This window comes from Anticarsia gemmatalis, chromosome 4, assembly GCF_050436995.1.
Source record: "Anticarsia gemmatalis isolate Benzon Research Colony breed Stoneville strain chromosome 4, ilAntGemm2 primary, whole genome shotgun sequence".
NCBI classification, from domain to species: domain Eukaryota; kingdom Metazoa; phylum Arthropoda; class Insecta; order Lepidoptera; family Erebidae; genus Anticarsia; species Anticarsia gemmatalis.
This window is the reverse complement of record NC_134748.1, coordinates 9,732,528-9,753,991: the sequence shown is the minus strand read 5'-3', so window position 1 is coordinate 9,753,991 and position 21,464 is coordinate 9,732,528. Positions and strand designations below refer to the sequence as shown.

General features: G+C 34.7%; 3 protein-coding genes across 20 annotated transcripts in view; 2 read left to right on the top strand and 1 right to left on the bottom strand.

Moving 5' to 3' along the window:
• The window catches only part of Syx1A (Syntaxin 1A), a 47,267-nt gene extending 33,875 nt beyond the window's left edge, over positions 1-13,392 (top strand). Inside the window, exons 6-9 of one of the 7 annotated variants that reach the window (XM_076113688.1) lie at positions 998-1,135; positions 1,541-1,651; positions 8,299-8,380; positions 9,561-13,392. In XM_076113688.1, coding sequence (XP_075969803.1) covers positions 998-1,135; positions 1,541-1,651; positions 8,299-8,376 — 327 coding nt within the window. In that variant the 3' untranslated portion in view covers positions 8,377-8,380; positions 9,561-13,392. Of the gene's footprint in view, positions 1-997; positions 1,136-1,540; positions 2,524-5,612; positions 7,757-8,030; positions 8,148-8,298; positions 8,407-9,560 lie in introns of those variants that run through there. The other 6 variants (XM_076113690.1, XM_076113687.1, XM_076113686.1 and 3 more) reach the window with 6 other exon arrangements.
• Positions 13,393-13,958: 566 nt separating this feature from the next.
• On the top strand, positions 13,959-15,795 carry Polr2J (DNA-directed RNA polymerase II subunit RPB11). The gene is made up of 4 exons (XM_076136738.1): positions 13,959-14,119; positions 14,357-14,446; positions 14,524-14,698; positions 15,681-15,795. Exons 1-4 carry the CDS (start codon positions 14,067-14,069, stop codon positions 15,714-15,716), a joined length of 354 nt encoding a protein of 117 aa, XP_075992853.1. The 5' UTR covers positions 13,959-14,066; the 3' UTR covers positions 15,717-15,795.
• A 951-nt stretch (positions 15,796-16,746) lies between these two features.
• The window catches only part of CLIP-190 (Cytoplasmic linker protein 190), a 53,981-nt gene continuing 49,263 nt past the window's right edge, over positions 16,747-21,464 (bottom strand). For all 12 annotated transcript variants that reach the window (XM_076113675.1, XM_076113673.1, XM_076113672.1 and 9 more), the window contains 5 exons: positions 18,489-21,298; positions 18,223-18,356; positions 17,902-18,042; positions 17,440-17,615; positions 16,747-17,209 (listed from right to left, as the gene is read on the bottom strand). In XM_076113675.1, the coding sequence (XP_075969790.1) occupies positions 17,163-17,209; positions 17,440-17,615; positions 17,902-18,042; positions 18,223-18,356; positions 18,489-21,298 (3,308 nt within the window). In that variant the 3' untranslated portion in view covers positions 16,747-17,162. The remainder of the gene's footprint in view (positions 17,210-17,439; positions 17,616-17,901; positions 18,043-18,222; positions 18,357-18,488; positions 21,299-21,464) is intronic.

The window sequence follows — 21,464 nt, the reverse complement described above, 5'->3', positions numbered from 1 at the left end:
TACTGTTATTAGAAGAAAACCCTCTTTTTTCCCTCAAAGAGGTTAATTGTGGCTCCATATTTAATATTGCATTTCTAGGTAGTAGGGGGCGTTACCAATGGCACCGATGCGTATATTCATTACTATGTTCGACGAATATGACAATCGATATATTAATAATTCTACACAAAACTACCAGAAATTGTCTATTCATTTATTAAATAAAGCTTTGTTCTGTTTATTGATAAACTGAACTTTAACCTTTTTGGATATCGTGTTATAACCCAGGTAACTGGGTTGTGGAAGTCCGATAGGCAGTCGCTTCATGTAAAACACTGGTATTCAGCTGCATCCGGTGAGACTGGAAGCCGATCCAAACATAGTTGGAGGAAAGGCTGATTGATTAAACTTTAACCTTTTTAGTTCATTACGTAAATCAATTAACAACTGTTGCAGTTGAAACTACCCAGTTCTGTCGTCCAAACAGTAATTAAAGTAATCGATAGCATGCATTGCAGGTGAATTTGAAAAATCAATATTTTAGCTAATGATTTATGTATGATGCAATCGTGTGGGTTATCTGTTACTTTTTCCGCATAATGCGTCATCAAATAACCCGTAATAGTTTATGGTTATGCCCACGTCAGCGTTTCAAACTGGTGTACGTAGATTGGAAAGTAGGTAACACTCATTTTATCCTTCTTCAATTAGAAACTGTCTCTGTTTTCTCCTTAGTGTAGTAATTTCCCATGATCTCAGCACCTGTCAAATTGTGTAACTAATTCCAATGTTATATTCTAATACTGAATAAGAATTTAATTTGGAAGACAAAACTAAATATTGTCGTGTCTTATTTCTATTAGAGTAGACACTAGTTTACTATGATCCTTACATTTTGACATTTATAAGCCTGAACTGAACACCATTTATATAATTCGGCTCTTGAGCAGTTTCAATTAAACAAGATTCATGTTTTATTATGAGCTGTATAATAATAGTTTTACCTAACGTGTTTCAGATAATAATGGAGACCCAGCAGGCTAAGCAGACGCTGGCGGACATCGAGGCGCGGCACGCCGACATCATCAAGCTGGAGACATCGATTCGCGAGCTCCACGACATGTTCATGGACATGGCGATGCTTGTCGAGAGCCAGGTCACCAATACAACAGTTTACTCGTATTATTATACACAAGTCCTCCTTGGCCAGGCTAATAACTCAAAAGTACAAGATGCCTTACGGTCAGTCTTTAAAACGGACATTTCAGAACGATATTTTCTCGCATGAAAATGTTTGCGGTACAACGTTACCCTCTGAATTTTTTACGCGAATTCCAATTGTGATACGCACAGTGGTTATAACGAGCCTGAAACCTTAAATCTCTTATTAGATTCCCTCGTTCCCAAACATTAGTAGGAATGTGAAGGAATTGTTTTTGTCCTAATAGGAAGACAGATTCCAATACACAGAACAGATAAAATGTGTGTGGTAGTAAGTAATGTGTAGTAGTTAGTGTCGTAGTTAGTAGAACTCTAACTAAACTAGTTGTTATGGATACAGGGAGAGATGATCGACCGCATTGAGTATCATGTAGAACACGCTGTGGACTATGTCCAAACTGCCACACAAGACACTAAGAAGGCCCTTAAATATCAGAGCAAAGCTCGACGGGTGAGTGATCATTTCAATGTGAATTCATTCTTTACTAATATTTTGTTTTTTGTTTTGTTTCTCCCCATCCGTCCACCTGTCCTCGTCCCGCGACCACCTGTACCATGTTCTGTTTATTTGTGAATGATTTGAATCGTTGAACCCTGCATTTTGTTAACGACGATACGGTGATTGGTTCACACTTGTGTTTGTGTTGTTTTACCTTCCATCTATCTATCTTCACCATCTCGCTTTGATTGTTGTGAACTTTCGACTACCTAACATACGGTTGAAATGGGCTTCTTATCATAACCTTCGATTCTATGTATCACTAACTTATAATATCATTGGTGTGTGCGTAATTTGCCTTCTGTATATGGTGGTGTTTGTTATATAATAACTGTATTTAACACATTCGACGAGTCATCGTATTATATGTTATTATGTAACAAATGTTTTGGTGTATCATAAATAATGATTGTCATACAATTATAACATGTCGTACAACAACTAGGTTAACACTGAATGTCATATACATTGTAACACGTGTGTCCGTTTGTGCTTATATCTAAACATAACTTCGTCTATAGGATTACTGTGGTAACATAATACACTGGGGAATAATATACTCTGTCCTAATCTATTAACGTTTTACTTCAGCGCTTTGGTCGGTTCCTGTAACACGTTTACTTATGGGGATTTGTATAAACCGTATGAACCAATCGGCCGTGTGCCGCGGTAGTGTCCCTCCCCTCCTAGCGCCATTGACCTTAGGCAAGCAGGGCGAGCTGATAGATCGCATCGAGTACCATGTGACGCAAGCCACCGACTACGTGGACGACGGCCGCGACAAATTAGTCATTGCTCGCGATTACATGATAAAAGCTCGGAAGGTAATGCATGATATCAACTTAATTACGGCTCTGCCGAATCTGTTGGCGCGCTGTAAATGTACTACAGAGAATGGATTTCGTCCTATGAACAGCGACTCACGCTCATGAGGCTATTACAGTGTGTCAGATTCTTGCGCGATAATTCTATTTTATCGTTCAAGAACTTCCGATATTCTGTACGCCTATGAGTGTATACGTCCTACGATATTAGTACGAAACTCATTCTCTATAGTATGTTTACTGTATGTTGTTACTAAACTATCGAATCCGTACATTTTCTACTACATACCTTGTGGAAACTATGGGGAAGGCGAATCTTAACGACTGTTCTCAATTTTTAATTTCATATAATTTTCTAGTCGGTCGCTTTTTAGGTATAATGCACATAGATATATTCTCGAGTTATTTATCGTTTAACGCATGTTCGCATGATTATTTATAAGACGATTTCATACTATTTCTTGTTGGAATGACAGTAGAAATATTATTTCTGCCTTTACTTTCCTTGTGCAGGAGAAAGGCATACTATTCACTTCTCATTATATTTTACCTTTAGGACAGCAATTTTCTTTAAACCCATTAACTATATCTTTAACTTAATTACTAAGAACACATCGGACAATCTTTTAAAACATGCTTAGCTTAGAAAAATACAATTTATTTGGAAAAGTATTCCAAAGGGTGACTAGTACTCACTAGATAACTGAAATCTAGCTTTTGTAAATAACACATTCAGAATGCATGTTGTATTGTGATTTGTTATAGTTGCATTATTTAGACGAGACTGCGTAAAAAATATCCCTTTTTTTATAAAAAGTTATAAAAAGTATTTACTTTGAATAACAATAGGTGTTTAAGACGATAGTCATTTGTTTTTACGTAGTCTTGCCTATGAACGTACACAAATCAATGCACAATGCAAGATCATTGTATGTTCTATAATTCGAGCTTTACTGCTTTATTTCTTCCAATCAGTGTCAAGCCTTTATAATGTTAATATTCTTTCCCTCCATTATAACAAACAGTAAAATTGCTATAATAACTAAACAACATAAGTGGTTTATAAGTTTGTAGGACAAGTGTGTTATGGCGGTATAAAAATAGCCCACATTAATATGTATTTAGGCCGCAATGTATAATGGAGCGAAAGAAGCTTATGTTGCACTACTCTTGTACTACTATGTATCTGGACTTTGTCAATTTGTTAACCGACTTTAAAAAGGAAGAGGTTATTTTAGATTTTAAAAATGAACTTATACTCTGTTGGGTGTGAAGAAGTCTTTGTTTTTCTTAATATGTCTCAAATTAGAGCGTAGAAAATTTAAGGTAATTTATTTAATTTCCCCTTTATTCCGAAGATGGTTAAAATATTTAACACTATAGATATTGGTTAATAACATTAATTCGGTCATAAATTTTGTTTAGCCAAGGATGTTTTTATGTTTGTGTTTTTGTAAACTTGCCAGGTTATCCTCTAAAGGAAGTGCTTGAAACATTTGAAACAAAAAAGCTTCCATTTCTTGTTTGTATAATAATATTATAACTGTCTTATAAAGCAACTACCTACTAAAAACGACGTAATATATTTAATACTATCTTATACCCGCGACTTCGTCCCATACCAAATTTCATGCAAATTGAGTATTATTGAGTAACAGACAGAGTTACTTTTGCATTTATAATATTAGTAAGGATTATGATAGTAACATCTTGGACCATTCCCGCTCCTAATTATTGATCTACATTGGCACTTATGCACCAGATACGTGATGTGTAGAAAAATATATTAATATCATATTGTTTTCTTAAAATGAGATTGCTAAATATATTGATAATTCTCTAAGTAAGATGTTTTGTTAGACCTCTTCGTCATATTTTATGTATAGTCAGTATAAGAGTTGTGCACTACATTTATACCAGTATTATATGAACTTGAGGATTTTGGTGGTGGCATTATGTATGCTTATTGCATTCTGTTCGGTGGTTGTATTATGAATGCTCTGGTCATAGGCCCATACTTCTAATGGTCAAAAGAAAATCTAATGCTGCCCAATCTTGCTTCCCTATTTCCCATACTGAAATAGTTTGAAAGTTAAGAATCTTTTTGTGTTTTCGTATTTGTCCAATTTTACAGTTCCTAAGGTTTGTTTTGTAAGTAAACAAGAACAAAGGAATACGCAAACACAAATAACACTCTCCTTCCTCTTTTAAACACCTTCACAATAATCTTTGCATCACCCCAAGGTAGACTGGCAGAAAATGCCCCTGGCATTGAGTCCACCTATACAGTTGTGTATAAAAAGTTTAAAATAAATGAAGAACCATAAGAAGTATGGCTCTGGCAATGTAAATATACTGTTGACTGGAAAGCCTGCATGTTTGATTTTTGTTAATTATTATGTTTTAAGCGCTATATAAACAAAAATATTATGTGGAATTTAAAGGTTTTAAAAAATAACCACAATATTATTTATTAAGTTTGAAATTAATTTTGTATTACTGTCTATCCAGAATTATATAAAATCGTTTGTAAGGTCGCAATCGATCAGTTTTCAAATAATATTGATATTTTTTTGATCTCATTAGTTGTGTTGTGTACTGAGTGTACTAATAATAATTATCCAATATTCGTTGGTTTCTCAGTTCAATTTGAAGTACATTTTCTGAAATTAAAAATAGTTCTAGACTTCAACTTTTTGATTTGTTCTGGACAGACTGCAATATTCGAAATATTTTTATTAAATCTCATTAATTCGCATGTTGGAGGGTAGTTAAACAACTCACATTTATTTATGCAGCATAAGTTTAGTCGACAAGATCTTTGTAAACAAAATCATTCTTCAATCTGAGGTACTTTGAAACTAAAGAAACTTGACCTTCATTATTTCTTATAGAATCGTTCCCTTGTTCATAAAAACAGAGCCAAACATTTTATTTTTCGTATGTTATGTCTTCTCTTCAAATATAATAATATTGTCTTGAAAGAGACAAAACATACGCTTGTATAAAATTTAATAACTTGTCGACTACGCTTCATTATAATTTAGCAGCGATTTTATTTTCTTTTCGTTTTTCCTTTGTCATTGCAGAAAAAAATCTTCATCATAATATGCCTGTCTGTTACGCTGGTAATATTAATAATAGTGCTAGCGATCGTGCTGAGTTAAAACAACGTGTGCGGAGATCACCGTGTGACGTCACCGCGGTTCGCCACACTCACCCATGGACAATGTGTATGAATTCAGTTGGTTTGTGAGCACAAGCATCCGACATTGATATTCGTCGTATACCATTGATTTATATGTAGACTGTACCTACATGTGTTTAACACGATATATCTGAATGTATTGCTTGCGATTATTTATACGGCAACATTTGTTGTTATATGTCACAACTGATGCATGGTTGTAGCAACATTGATCGCGGTTCTCTTGTAAACATCATTTTAAGTTTACCTCTACCTATACTTGAAGAATTTATTGAATTGTTAGGAACAAGAGAATCGACACCAATGTGTTTAAAGTTATTTGTTCAAGAGGGCTGTGTTATAATTGTTTAGACTTACTCATGACAAAAGGTAAAAACTAACATTATTTTGTACATGATATTTAAACTAACGGCATTGTGCTATCAGCGCCACCTGTGCACAATCTCTTTAAATCAATGCAATCCAAAGGTGGAATTTATTTACTTCTTAATTATTTTGAAATGATTAAAACACAGCCTTTTAGTTAAATATTTATCGAAGTTTGTTAGTGTCAGACAGAAATATAAATAATAATATTATTATACTGTCTCGGTACCGAGTTTGAAGACAATATCTGTAAAGTGCAATAAGGTAGATTGTGCTTTAGATTATGTAAGTTATTTAATATTAGCTTTTGCTGGTATTACCAGGCTGTCTTATATCATACGAATGTATTTAATAATTATATCTTTATGTAAATATAAACTCAAATTTTTAAACTTATTAGTAAAAACATCACAATATTACAATAGGGCACTATTTTGAAGTACACAAATATCTCTCGCTGCAAACTATTTTCTGCCCTATTTATTTAGATACTTATATTAACACTGATATACATTTATTGAGAATAATATATTCTATAGCTTTACGCGGTTTGTTAACTACTTATTAAAAGTTTATTTAGTGCCGTTTGTTGAGAAATTATAATACTTAATTCGCTTATTCTATAACTATTTTAAGCCATCTGCTCGCAGTTTTTCGTAATATAATCTTTACTGAAATGTCATGTTGTATATTGCTATAAAGTATTATCAAGGCGCCTTGTCATATCACGTTTTAGTACAAGTAAATTGATTCAGAGAGAAGTCTTTCATAATTATTCTTTAAACCAACGTCAAAGATACAGTGAACAGTATTTTACACTAGTATAAGTATGAACGTACATCTTAGTATTTCGGGGAGGCTTACATTGTTTATTTCCTACTTTAATTTATTTTTTGTGATTTTCATACACTGCTAAAGTAATACTACCCTTTTAGAACATGAAAAATATCAATTTATATTGTTAAAACGATAGTAAAGAACAATTAATTAAATAGTTCTATTTGGGCCGATGTGTTCCTTTAGCAGTTGCACTAATATTGTATTAATCCATGTTGATTGTGTTCAAATTGTATTCAAACACTTTTCGGATTGTTTAGTTCAAATATTTTAGTTTAATTTTTTATTTTGTTCGACTTGTTTGCAATATTTACGATATGTGAGGACAATGAATATGGCAACTGATTATCATTTTACTTGTGAGTACTATTGCATTTAATTCTAGCATTTTGATTATCACAAATGAAACAGACATACAATTTAAATAATTATATTCTATTAATATGGATGTGTAAAGTGTGTGTTATATCGTAGCACAAATACGACAACTGTGATTAAATATTCGTGTAGTTGAATATGTTATATGTTGTAGAACAACTTCGCCGATTACTTTCACGTCGACTTAGCTTGTGCACTTATTTATTTAATCAAAAGACTGTGAAATATAATTTAATGCCATTTTCATTATTATTGAAGATTAATTTACTTAATATGTCGAGACCTTAATAGAAGTTATGTTTTATTTGTTAAAATATCTTAAGTAGTCTAACGTCCCCACAACGGGCGTGTTACAAAGTTGTTTATTAATTCTGTAATCATAGAAACTACTCATGTTGTAAATATGTTTATAATTTCCAAGATTACATTTGTATTTATTATTTCCATTTATGTTTTTATTTGATACCTTATGTTTGATAGTGTAAGCGCTAGGCAAATGACGCACACACCTCAGTCGAATGATCGGAAGCCTGTAATGATGCAATATTCCAGTATAAGCCAGTATTGTTGTGTCATAATGATGGTAATAATGTGTAATGAGAGATTGAAGTGACTCGCCCGAGTGGCGCGGCGTGGTGTCGCTCGGGGCAAGTCTAAAGCGTACTGTTGCATGCCCACATCACACGGTCACATGGTCACTCGACATTCGCCGCTACAGAAGAAGATCATGATCCTAGTGTGCCTGCTCATACTGGGCATCGTCGTCGTGGGCTACGTGTCCAGCTATTTCATTTGAGCGGCCCACACTCATACATCGATCGCCAAATGCTCAAAGGTAATTTGTAAGTTCGCGGCGAGCGGACGAGACTCGGTGCGCTCGAGAACGCCGGAGGTGGGGAGTGGGGCGGTTCTAGTTCGCGCCACGGTCTGCGTACGCTCGCTGGACATAGCTAGCTACTAATGTTTGTTGTGTTTGTCCACTGCAGAAGAAGATTATGATAATGCTGTGCCTGCTCGTGCTCGGACTCATTGCGACTGGCTACGTCTATAACACATTCTTCTAAGCGGGTGGGTTCAAACTTCTAAGGGGGCAGGTTTGATGCGAAACATTTCGAATTTATAGATCGCATCCCTAGTTAGAGTTTTAATATCGAGCCAGTAGATTTTTTTCATTCGAAAAAATCAACTCAATAATCATCACATTCGGATCAAAGAATATTAGCCGAAGTCATTGGGGTTTGAAATTTGCATGAGTCAGTTGCGTAATATTTTGATTAGGAGATACATTATGCTCTTACAATAGAATGATTTATATTTTGCCATTAGGTTCAAGCATTTATATTCGCTGCAACTTAAATAATCGCTGTTAGTTGAGAATACAATTGTCGCCTTATATAACTCGCAATCAGGATACAAAATCATTAGCAACTTCCATTTATAGATCCATAATTTTTTGATACCTTCTTCTATTTGTTTTAAATATAATAAATTTACCTAACATATTCAGTTTTTAAACCTATTAGAGAAAGATTTGTATATCCTGAGACTGCATGTTCGCTTATTTTTTTCCTTCAATATAAGTATATTTTAATATAAGTAAAGTATTTTATTATCCGTGCACTTTTTATACTTTGGCACCTTTTTATGTTGTTACTCCTATTTAGGTTAATTTCTTGAACTGTAATCTTCTCAGACGGTAGGTTGAGATAGGTAGCCATGATGCCTAAGTAGGAGTTAGAAATATACGGTAGGTACTTACACATAATACTAGTAAATAAGAATTATAGTTATATGACATAGACAATATTTACTCAACATATTAGGTACCTACAATATAAAGGTACTTATGAAGTGATCTAGAGAATTACTTTAAGTCTGGTAAATACTATTAAAAATACAATTGAACCATGTTTTTTTCTTTGTATAAGAGTAATTTTCCAGGTCACAAAATGTATTTAATGATGTATAAATAATTAAGAGCCTTCCAATGTAACTGAAATATTTAATGCTTTCAAAATATATTAAGACTTATATCCTGGATAATTAATAGATAAAACATATTAATGTTTCAACATTGTGAAATTAAACTATTCAAATCATAGTAATGCTGTCCCTATCTCTCTAATGAGCTTAATAAACGATAGCATGATATCTTTTGAATATCTTTTAATGAACATTTTGAGACAGACAGCTTAATCAAAAGTGAATGTATTGGCTATTTAATGGATTGCAATGTGAAATGTTTCAGGACCGTCATACAAAGAAGAATCGTCACGCACTAGTCGGTGCCTGCATCCCGCCTGCCAACAATCAACATGCAGCAACAGTGCGAATCATCACTAACACATATAAACACTTCTTATTTGTTGTTAGAAGTTCGTCTATAACATTCAAACTATATTCAATTACTCATGTTCTGAGATACATCATAGTCGCGAATGTTTGACGAATATATATCGTTGGTATTTAACTGGCCGTAAGATCACTCCATAACCGCTGGCTCTAATAACGACTCATAGCGATCACACAAAACAATCAAGTATTTATTTATGGGAAAATTATTAATTTAGTGCGCAATAATCAAATATACATATTGTTAGTCGATACGTACATTATATAACTAGTATCTACACGCATAACAGTATTTAGAGACTTTTATATCTCTCGGTTTCCATTACAATATCCCTTACTACTCGTATTTAAAGTATCAAAAATATTCGCCAGTGAAAATTGGACAAATTGTTTATCTCAAGTTTTGATAATTATCACAATATGGCTGCTTAGTCGCCATAAAGTGAACATAGTTTATACGTATAAGTAAAGTGATACAAATATTCGACAGATATCCCCTCTCATGTAAACAGTAAGTCTCAAATATTTCTGTTTAATCGTGAATAGTTAAACCACGTTGATAGGTTAGAGGGAATGGTGGAGTGTAACGCCCGTGCGCCCTTATCGAAGTCGGCACCGTTACGAGTATAGGTCGGTTCGATGCGTGTATCAGTATTGGGCGCGCGGGGTAGGTGCGATATCGTTAGGTTCTACCTCACCATTTAGATGGTTAACCTTCGCGTTCGCGCAAGTGATCACTGGTACTTGTGCCGTAGCGCGCGGTGCATATCGCGGTGGTCGCACGACAGGATCGTGCAGCGAGCCGCGGCCGCGCTCTCCGCCGCGGGCCGGTGGCGCCGTGACGTCACACCCGTGGCGGAGCGCGGGGCTCGCGAGCGCGCGCAGCATATCGCGCCGGCGTGCCGTCGCCGTAGCAATAATGAAGTTCGATTACAATTGTAAAATTGTTTAAAACTTTCGAATGTGTGATAGTAGATGCAGTTGTTGTTTAGTTAACTTTATAATAATAATGAATTGTTATTGTGAATGTAACTTTTAATAAACAGTAAGAGTACTTTGAACTTTTCAAAATAATACATAGTATAAACGACTCATTAAAGATTTTGGCGCTTTTCGATCAAATTTATAGTTGAGTGAATTATAAATTTTAATTTGATACTTTTTAAGACGCTCTTCGTTGTACAGTAATACATAATGTAGCCGTTTTAGCTAGGATAACTTTTTTAATAAATTTGAAGTACAGAGTCTTCAGCAATATAAGAATAGTTATCGAGCAGTATTTTCCGTTTGTAACTAATATTAAATTGTCGTAGAGAAAAGTCACTCGAAAATTTAAGCACCAACATGTATTAGCAATTTCCTATAAGAAAATAAAGTTATATAATTAAAGGATTGTCGCGAAGGATGATTATGTAGTGGTATAATATGGCATATTGTTAATAGTGTGCGGAGGCGCGCGAGTGGATAACGGCACTAAGTACCCCACCGTCGACGTGTCGTGTGCCCTGTCCCCCGTCTCGCGCGCGCTCGCTACTAGTCTGCAGTTGAATATTTAAGAACATGAAGCAATGTTAATTTTAACATTTATAGCATAATTAGATTTTTATCCTTAAGAGTAGGATTTCATCTAGTTGCCTTCGTAACAGTAGAGAAATTAGGTGATACCTTTTCTCTGAGTAGCTTCATTATAAAGTCATCGAGGTCAGCCGCGTTTCTCCACTAGCCAGTCAATTGTGTCGCTTGTCTTCCCGCGGGCTCCCGCGCCCCGAGCCGCCGACCGCTGCCCGTACTATGTAGGTACCCGACATCGCGCTGACTCTAGCTAGTTGCATCTAATCTCATCGTATCTTAGGTCTAAGTATTATATAAATTGGTCTCGAAGCGAGACTGCGTACCTGACACCAATCTAACGTTAATGGTAGTGATGGGCAGTGCGCCGCAGCACGCCCTACACCGGGAACATTTCGCACAAGTGACACGCGCTCCCGCGCTCGGAGCGAAGGGTTCCGCTAGCGCCGCCGGCCTGCGCCGCCACCGCAGCGAAACTCTTCCGCTCCTATCCTGATTTGTAAAAATAAATCATTAGAGTAGGTATAACCGAACTTCTAGTCAGCTTTTAATAATCTCTATTATTCTAATAATATCAATCGTAATATTGCAATTGTATCTTCTGTTACTAGTGTACATATAAGTGATGTTCTCGTGTTCAAATATCAGCGGCGGGGGCCTGGCACCTAGCGCAGGCCCCGCGCAGGCGCCCGGAGCGCGCTGCGACTCCGGCACGTACGTTCTAACAAATCTCAATATCGTAAAGCATAGATATTTTCATAATCAATAGTATGCATATTGTTGATTGGATTGCTAATTTTGTATAAGTACGTACACAATTAGTATAGTTTATATACTTATGTGTCAATTCTCATAGCATTTTATTACATAACAGATGATAGCTAGTAAGTGTTAAACGTAATCCAAATGATTGCAGTGCTGTTTATTAAGCTTATTAAACCATTTAAGTTCTATATAATGAATGAGGTTTGAATAAACTCGTTTTCTTCACTCTTGACTGTCTATGTAATTGTATAACAGTTAATAACAGCATATATAAACAATAGATATTGTATCTAAGTCATTGATATCAGTAGTTCTGACTATATTATAAACAAACAATCACTTCACAGATCAAAGTAATGCTTGGTAAGAATTTGTGAAACAACGAACATTTAAAATGTAATTTTAAGATCCTGATGATCAAAGCCAGAAACTATAAACGACCTTTTAATATCGCCTCAAGTCTCAAATACTTACTTTTACCTTTATAGATCTAATTACTTCTTTATCGACGAATAATTGTATCGTCTGTGTCATGTGAATATGCAAATTGTTAGATATTCAATATATTGGGTACCGAAATTATGGGGGCTACCGGCATGAAACTTAAATTTGCTAAGTTTATCGCCAATCAATATGTTGCTACTCGATTTCATTAAAATTATATTAATCGCATTATACATTTAAATGCCGTGGCTGCTTAATATTACACAATAATAGTAGTATAGAGCATTTATTCCAGGCACTAGAAAATAAATAGATTTCAATATGTAAAAGTGTTGATTTTTGTTCAGCCGGTAGTATCTAGCGGTACCCTGTGAGACCGTGATGCGGATTACCACCGAGCCCACCGATTAGGTACTCAACCTAATATTCTACAAATTATATTGTTTATCAGTAGAGTCGCTAGACTTCAATTTGTAGTTAAATGTTCGTAATTATCAAAAATTTCCACAATTGTGCTTTATTCTTTCTGGATCTTTGATGTTGCTTGGCGTTGAATGATGTGAAACATTATTATAAATATTGTATTAGAGTTTATAATTTATTTTAAATCATGTTATTTTTCATATTTAGTTTAGACAAAAATGTTTAAATAGTTTAGTACCGTTTTACGGATGTTTCTTGTACCTATATAAGTATTTCAGAATTTATATTAAAGTTGTATTCCCTATGACAAAATTATCTCATAATCTTCTTGTAAAGGAACACTGAATACCTACAATAATATTGTTACAATTACAAACTATTGTATTACGAATTAACTTAACAGTGAGGTTCTGGACACAATATGTAAAATTCAAGTTAGATTGGTTTTATAGTCATATTATTCTGTATGTAGGTTATCAATCTGAAATTCTCTCATAATTATAAAATAAACGGTGTTTTCTGCTGTATCTGTAGTTTTATTTATACCTCGTAAATTAAAACAAACTGTTATTGTAGTATTTCATACCAAGGAGTATTTGAGTACCTATTTGAGTTCGAACGAAGATATTTCGGGATTGATCCCTGGATCGATGAAAACATTGAAGATGTGTTTTTACGAAATTTCAGTAACAGCATACTCAATTATTTGGACAGTGGCATGAATATATGTCACATCACGCTTGTATTAGACGAAGGTGCAGGCAGAGGTGTGATCAAGTGCTATGGCTTACGATTGCTTAATAATAGAAAAATACTCAGGACAAATCAACAAACCTCGGTTTACTTATTTGGGGATAGCAAGTGGTCCAGGTCTTGAGATTTTTTACTGCAGTCATCACGATGGCAAAGGCTGCCGTATGAATGTATTGTATATACTGTTTGTTTCACAATATTGATATGGTTTTGTTTTATTTCAGAATGTTAATTGTAGGCTCCAGGACTAAATATACTTAATCGACTAAATAACAGTTACTACGATAGACATTAATCCGGCAAAGCGTAGCACGTAACATCACTAATGTTTGGGCTTTTGACAGCTGTCAATGTCAAATTCTTAAATTGCGTTTATGAAATTGTTGCTCAGTGCATCAAACGTGAAATTATCAAATTTTGATCCTGTTTGCATTATTAGTTAATAAAAATGAACGCACCACCAACATTCGAATCATTCCTTTTATACGATGGAGAAAAGAAGTAAGTAGTAAGCAATGTAATAGGTTATAATAGGTCGCTATAAATTGTAAGAACACAATCCGTGGGGTCTAGAGGCTACACAAACGAGACCGGGGATGCTAGCAAAGGCAAAGGGTCTTCTCCACATTTGACTGTGAATTAATCTAAGCTCAAATCCGACGAGTAGACGTAGAGTACATGACGATAGTAAACTTTATTACCATATTGACTACTTACAATATAATGTTTGTTTTACAGGGTCCAAAAAGAAGAAGATACAAAAGTAACCAATGCCGCAATATTTACCGTGAATAAGGAGGATCATACTCTCGGAAACATGATCAGGCAGTATGTGTTTTCTACTTTGCTTCATTCCTTAGCCTCTCACAGAATGTGGAACAAAAAAAAATTTTTTTTTGTTGCAGCCAACTATTGAAAGATCCTAAGGTTTTATTTGCTGGCTACAAAATACCGCATCCACTAGAACACAAATTCGTACTGCGCATCCAAACTACATCTGACTACACCCCACAAGAAGCATTCATGAATGCTATTACCGATCTCACTTCAGAATTATCCCTCTTTGAAGAAAGATTTAAGGTTGGTATACTTAGAAATCTTGAATTTTCCACCACACTTAAATGTGGAATAAGGGAATCATATGATTTTTGGCTATTTGAAAGTAATAATCTGAACTGTTGACACTTTTTTTACATGTCTCTTGCTTAATGTATAATAGAATACAGGAATTAATGTGAACAATTCCCATATTGTTCGCATTAATTCTCTTATTCTATTATACATTAAACATGCAACGCAAGAGTTTAAAAGTTATGAATTATGATGTCTCTCGGTGGTAATTTTGATAATAGTGATTCGGTCAGTGACACATCAGATGTACACATCAAAGCAACATATATGCTACAAAATTTATCATAATAATTCAACTAATGGACTTAGTAAGTCCATTAGTTGAATTATTGTGAATGCAATCCCGATCTCACGGGATCCCGATCTCGCGAGATCCCGTGTATTTTTTCGGGATCAATCCCGAAGCATAATATGACGAGATCCCGTTCGGGATTGTCGGAGAGGGCATTTTCAGCAGCTGGCTACATTGCAATAGACTTAAGATGCCGATTAGAAGCTTGTACTATTGATACACTTTGTATTTTAAGAGGCTACTTTCAAAATGCCATGTGATTACTTTTTATTTTGATCTCCTGGAGCTACACCTACTTTTTTGATTATGTTCATGTTATTACACCTGTTAATTATGTTACGTTGTTAGTAATATTGAAAAATAAAGGCTTTTATTTTCTTTCAAATAATAATTTATTGCATTCACCACACTATCACACACATATTACATTATACAAGCCGTTCGAATTGTATTATTTTTACTAACTAGACGGGATCCCGAAAATCTCGGGATCCCGCGGGATTGATATTTCTGATCGCGAGGGATCTCGAGTTGACGATCTCGAGTCGGGATTGCATTCCCTAGTACTTACCTATCAAAAATTTAATCTGAATGTCAATAGTTGTTTCAAAATTTTAATGAACTCTATTTTTGTTACAGGAAGCTATAAAGGAAAAGAAGGAGGGTTTGGATTGAATAATAATTATTTAGATATATGGTTATAAATAAGTAATATTTTAAGTAATAAAATCATCAAACAGCCAAAATCCTTTTATTTTAGGTTATTTACTTACTCTTTTTTTAATCCTTTTATAATACTAATTTAGATAAATGTTCTGTCTTCATCAAGTATCCATATTGTCAGCATTTGCCATGTTCAAAAAATTTAAATTATAACACCAGTATTGTCTCCAGCCAGGCTTACTGTCCTAATTATAAATTCATATGAATTGCCATATACTAGGCTTGATCTCGGGTCTCCTCTTAAATGAGGAAGGGGTTAGGTTACAAATACTAATAGTACTTTGCACAACCTAGGACTGAACTTGAGACAGACGCACTAATACATAATATATGAATTTACAAACTTATACCTTTATATATGATACACTAGCTGACCCGCGCAACTTCGCTTGCGACACATAAGAGAGAATGGGTCAGAATTTTCCATGTTTTTGTAACACTTTTTACTGTTAGGTACTCTGCTCCTATTGGTCGTAGCGTGATGATATAAAATATGCTTTTTTTTTCACGAAAAATATTCTCAAAGTTATTTACATCTCTTCGTATAACGAAGTCGCGCTAAGGCATATCCGCCATTAAAACAGTTGCCATGGCAACGGAATTTTGTTAATTCAATGTCATTATAATATTGATATTTCACGACTTCGTTGAATTTTCTGAATTTTCCCGGGAAATGCGTCATTTTCCTGGGGTAAAGAGTAGCCTATGTCCTTTCTCGGGTATCAAAATATCTCCATACCAAATTTCATGCAAATTGGTTCAGTAGTTTAGACGTGATTGAGTAGCAGACAGACAGACAGACAGACAGACAGACAGACAGACAGAGTTACTTTCGCATTTATAATATTAGTATGGATTAGTATCTAAGGAAAACATGAGCTGGTGACATGAACCAGAACTTCATTAGAAAGAAACCTGCACCATAACATTTATTGAGATTGATGATCTGTGAAAGGGTTTAAAAAATAAATAAAAAACAATAGAAATTTTAATTCAATTTATTATTAAAAAACAGTAATATCTTGGGTTGTTTATTTAATTAATTTTATAAAGTAAAATAGGTTGCAATAGTCATTGTAGATAGTAGTAGAATCATGATTGTGATGTTAGACCGATTTGTGCCAGAATAGAGCATTTCTCAATATGCATTATAACCAGATAATGCATAAGAAAAGTGTAATACCATTCACCTAATTAGTAGTAAAATATCATGCAACATCCACTTATTATTATAAAAGATCAATGGTACTTATTTACAAATATTTCCCTAGTATAATAATAACTATAAAACAACTGATACCATTCCAATGGTAAACAATAATAATAAATAATAGCCAACTAAAACGAGTAACAACAATAACGGTAACATTAAAACTAATCCGTCAATAAATAGGCAAATTAGAAGGTTTCTTCTTCATCACAGTTCTCAGTTGCGTGGCCGAATACTGGAATAAACAAAACTATAATTTATAAAATGAACATGAATACAAAACATTATAAATTGTTGTTATTATATTGCTATTATTTACGAAAAAAGTAGGTATTATCGGCGCCGGTAGTTCTGTATTAGTGCTATATAAAGCCGGTTGAGCTATAAATGTAAATAGTATTAGAAGTTGTTGATTGTCTAAAGTCGTGTATTTTATCGTGGTATATGTCTGTAAAGTCGATGTACCTTCACAAATATCGCAGTAAGGCCTGGGTGGCGGCGGCGCGCGGCGGTTGGCCGGAGTGGGCGGCGCGTCGGGCTCGGCCGACTGTCGCGGGCACTCTTCCGTGTCGTGTGCGTCGAACACGTCGCATATGTCGCAAAACAAACGCGGCGCTACTGCACGGGCTTTGCGACCATTGCTGTAATCAGAATATTAATATTTATAGAGACATAGACAACTTTGAAGAACACTTTATTAAGTGTGAGTGAGAGTCACTACCTTTATTATTGTAATTTATTTATTTATTTATTTATAGACACGCCAACAGTATACATATACAGCTTTGTAAGATACTATATGATATTCAGTATGTAGCATTAAATAATGCATGAATGTAGCATTTTCTTAACCATTATGTTGTAACTCCACCTTCAAAGACGTTATGTAATTTGTAATTAATCAAATATTATGAAGATTTAACTTACAAGATAGGTTCTGGGACGACGGTGCCGCCCTCTAGCGCCTGTACCCTTGCCATTAGCTGCTCGTTCTTACGTTGCATGTCCACTATCACCGAGTTCAGGAAGCTCACCTGTCCGTCTATCATCTCTTTATCGTCTGACGTCCTGCAATAAGAGTTCTTATGATAAACGCCTGTTTTATACAAATTATTTAAAGGTAAAGTAACTTCCTATCAGCCAGATTCTTTAAAGTAATAATAAAAATGAATTGTTCAGTATATTTTAAATACCAAATTTTCGATACTCGTTAGTACCGGCTGTGGAGAGTCGCGCTACTAGACTTACTTTGGCGGCGCGGTGTCGCCTTCTCCCAACACTCCCATCGCATTGTTGTCATTTTTATCTTTTAATTTAGTTACGTTCTCTTTTTGCAACAGAACCTTTTCACGTTCTGCTAACTCTACTTTCGTTTTCTGCTTCTAAAAATAAAAAATATGATGTTAAAATGATAAAAATATCGCGACGAATTGAGAACCTCCTCCTTTTTTTAAAGTCGGTTAAAATAGCAGTACTGTTTATTTTTTTTCTGTGATTTTATGAATTTGTCGTACCTTGATTTCCTCTTGCAATTTGTTAATTAAATCATCTTTTTGTTTCAAATCTTTCATCTTATTTTCAATATCTGCTTTAAGATTCTTGATTAGGTTTTCATTCTTGGCCACTATGTCTTCCGAATGTTGTTTGGCCGCATGCAGTTCAGTGGTCAATTTCTCTAATTGTTTATCTTTTTCCACGTCACTACTTTGTTGAACTGTCACCAATTCCAGTTTCTGTGATATTTCTGATATTTTCTTTTCAGATTCAGTCAGTTTTTGCTGCAATTGATTTTGTTTATCTATTTCTACTGCGACTTTGTCTTTGGATTCCTTCAATTCCTTTTCGTAGTTAACCAAAGCTGCCTTAAGTTCATGCTTCGCACGCTTGCTCTCTTTTTTAAATTCATCAAATTGAGTTTGCAGCTGCTTGTTTAAGTCTTCATAATTAAGTTTTTGAGCTTCATTAATACTAGTCAGTTGTTGGATATCTTTTTCGGACTTTTCTAATTGTTTTTTCAAATCATCCATGGCTGCCTTCGTCGCTACAGCTTCATCTGCGAGTTTCTTGAGTTCTACTTGTTCTTTTTCAATTTTCTGAAGTTCTTCGAGTTTACTGTCCCTAGTTTGGATTTCAGTTTCTAGATTTTTAACTCTAGCACGGAGAGTTTCTAATGCACGTACACTGTCTGCGGAAGCTCTACTGTTATTTTCATAATGAAGCATTGACATTTCCAATAGTGATTCGTGTGTTCCCGAACGTAACTGCTGCTCAGTTCGCGCTATTTGTCCGTCCCTCTCACGTACCAGCGCTTCTTGTGTTTGTATTTCTTGTTTAAGAGTCAGTATTGTCTCATTTAATTCAGCTACTTTGCGGGACTCAGTCTCGTTCTTCTCATTTTGAGATTTAATTAAACTATCTTTCTCTTCTAAGGACTTCTTCAATTCGCTTAGTTCTACTAAAGTCTCGCTGCACTTAGATTCTAATGATTGTTTATCTTGAACTAAAACAGTCATTTCTTTTCTTAGATTTTCTAACTGAGTGAGCTGCTCTTTAAGGACACTTTCTTCCGCAGAGAAGTTAGCTGTAAGATTATCATATTTCTGTTTTAATTCGTTAGTTTCTAGAGCAGCACTGTTTAGTTTTTCTTCAAGCTGCTTTTTGTTTTCAGTCGCTTTACTGAGTTCCTCATTTATTTGTGCAACTTGGCGATCTTTTTCAGCAACTATTTCAGTTTTTGATTTAAGATCAACTTCAATCATTTCTAGCTTCAGAGTGAGATCTTTGACACTATTTTGGTTTTGCTCTAACAGCTCTTTTAGACGACTTTCCTCAGTTTTATACTTCTCAGATTCTTCTGTGGCAGCTGTTAAGTTATTTTGCAATTGTGATATTTCTTTTTCATGCTGTACCTTTTGGTTATTAAGTTGAGATGTCATATCATCTAATATTTTTTGCAACGAATCTTCGTGTTTCCTTGCTTCTTCTAGCTTGTTATTCAAGTCATTTTGGGCCTCTGTTAGCTGGTCTACCTTTTCCATAAGCTTGACCTCCGACGTCGCTCCTTCTGCTTTCAGAATAGATATTTCTTCTTTGTATTTTTCAATATCGACTTCTAATTTCTTACAAGCTGCCTCGTGGTCATTATTCACTTCTTGTTCTTTAATCTTCAGTGCTTCAATCTCCTTCTTCAATATTGTATTTTCATCGAGAAGTTTGTCATTATCAGACTGGAGATTGCCAAGACGAATATTTATGTCAGTAGTTTGAGTTTCAAGCTCTTTGACCTTGCCGTCTGCTTCCTTCAGCTTTTCAATATTTTGATTGACAGAGTCTACCAACTGCGCACGCTCCACAGAGAAGTCTTCTTGTATTTTAAACAACTTCTGTTTAAGTTCTTGTTCAGTACGTGCATATGTATTAACAGTCTCTCTGTGCTTATCTTTAAGGTCTTGTAATTCTTTCTCAGTCTCTTTCAGATGTTGAGACAATTTGTTGAACTGCTCATTAGAGTCTGTAGTCTGTCCAGTAAGATTCATGTACTCAGATTCAATTTTTTCTTTAGCCTTCTGTAACTCAGCGCACTTTTCATTAGCACTCTCAAATTGACGTCTGCATTCACCAATTTCTAACTCCATTTCAGATATTTTGGTTTTAAGTTCATTATTGCTTTGAGTTAGATCATTCACAGACTGTTTTAGTTTTTCATTTTCTTCTCTCAATTGTTTCAATTCGTCTGCGTTAATATTGAACTGTGAATTCAAAGTCTCGAACTCAACCTTACTTTGATCTAAGGAATGTTTATGTTCCTCGATCTCTTTCAACAGTTGTTCTATTTTAGTGTTGCGTTCATCAATTTCCTTCTTATGTTCTTCAGCGATCTTACTGTGCTTTATATTAAAGTTGGCAGTCGTTTGTTCGAAATCATCTTTGAGTTTGATAATCTCCTTGTCTCGTTCATGAATAGTTTGTTTATATTCACTTACAAGTTTCTCTGAAGAATTGGAAGACTCACTTAGTTCTTGCATCAGTTTTTCATACTCCTTAGTCTTGGTGTTAAGACTTTGTTGTAATTCTAACATTTCTGTTTTATTTTTTTCATTTTGTTGTGTGACTTCGTTCAACAAACCTTCATACTCATTAATTTTATTGTTGTATTCTTCCTTGACGCGATTGATTTCATCTTGTAGTGTTTTGAGTGCTGTTTCTTGTTTTTTCTTGGAGTCTTCTAACTGTTCTAAGTCTAATACTTTAGCGCTGAGTTCCATTCGCAGCTTAGTGATTTCCTTGTTCAGGTTCACTTCATGCTCTTTGCTGACACCGACAACTGTGAAATGAAATAAGATTATTACCGTACCATCTAAATAATATATTGATTATATTTTAATATAGAAAGATTTCTATGTAAGATTGTAAGCATGTTTATTAATCTTCCAGCAATAGCTTCATGAAATATTGCACACATTTTATCACTTAGATGGGATACTTTTTAC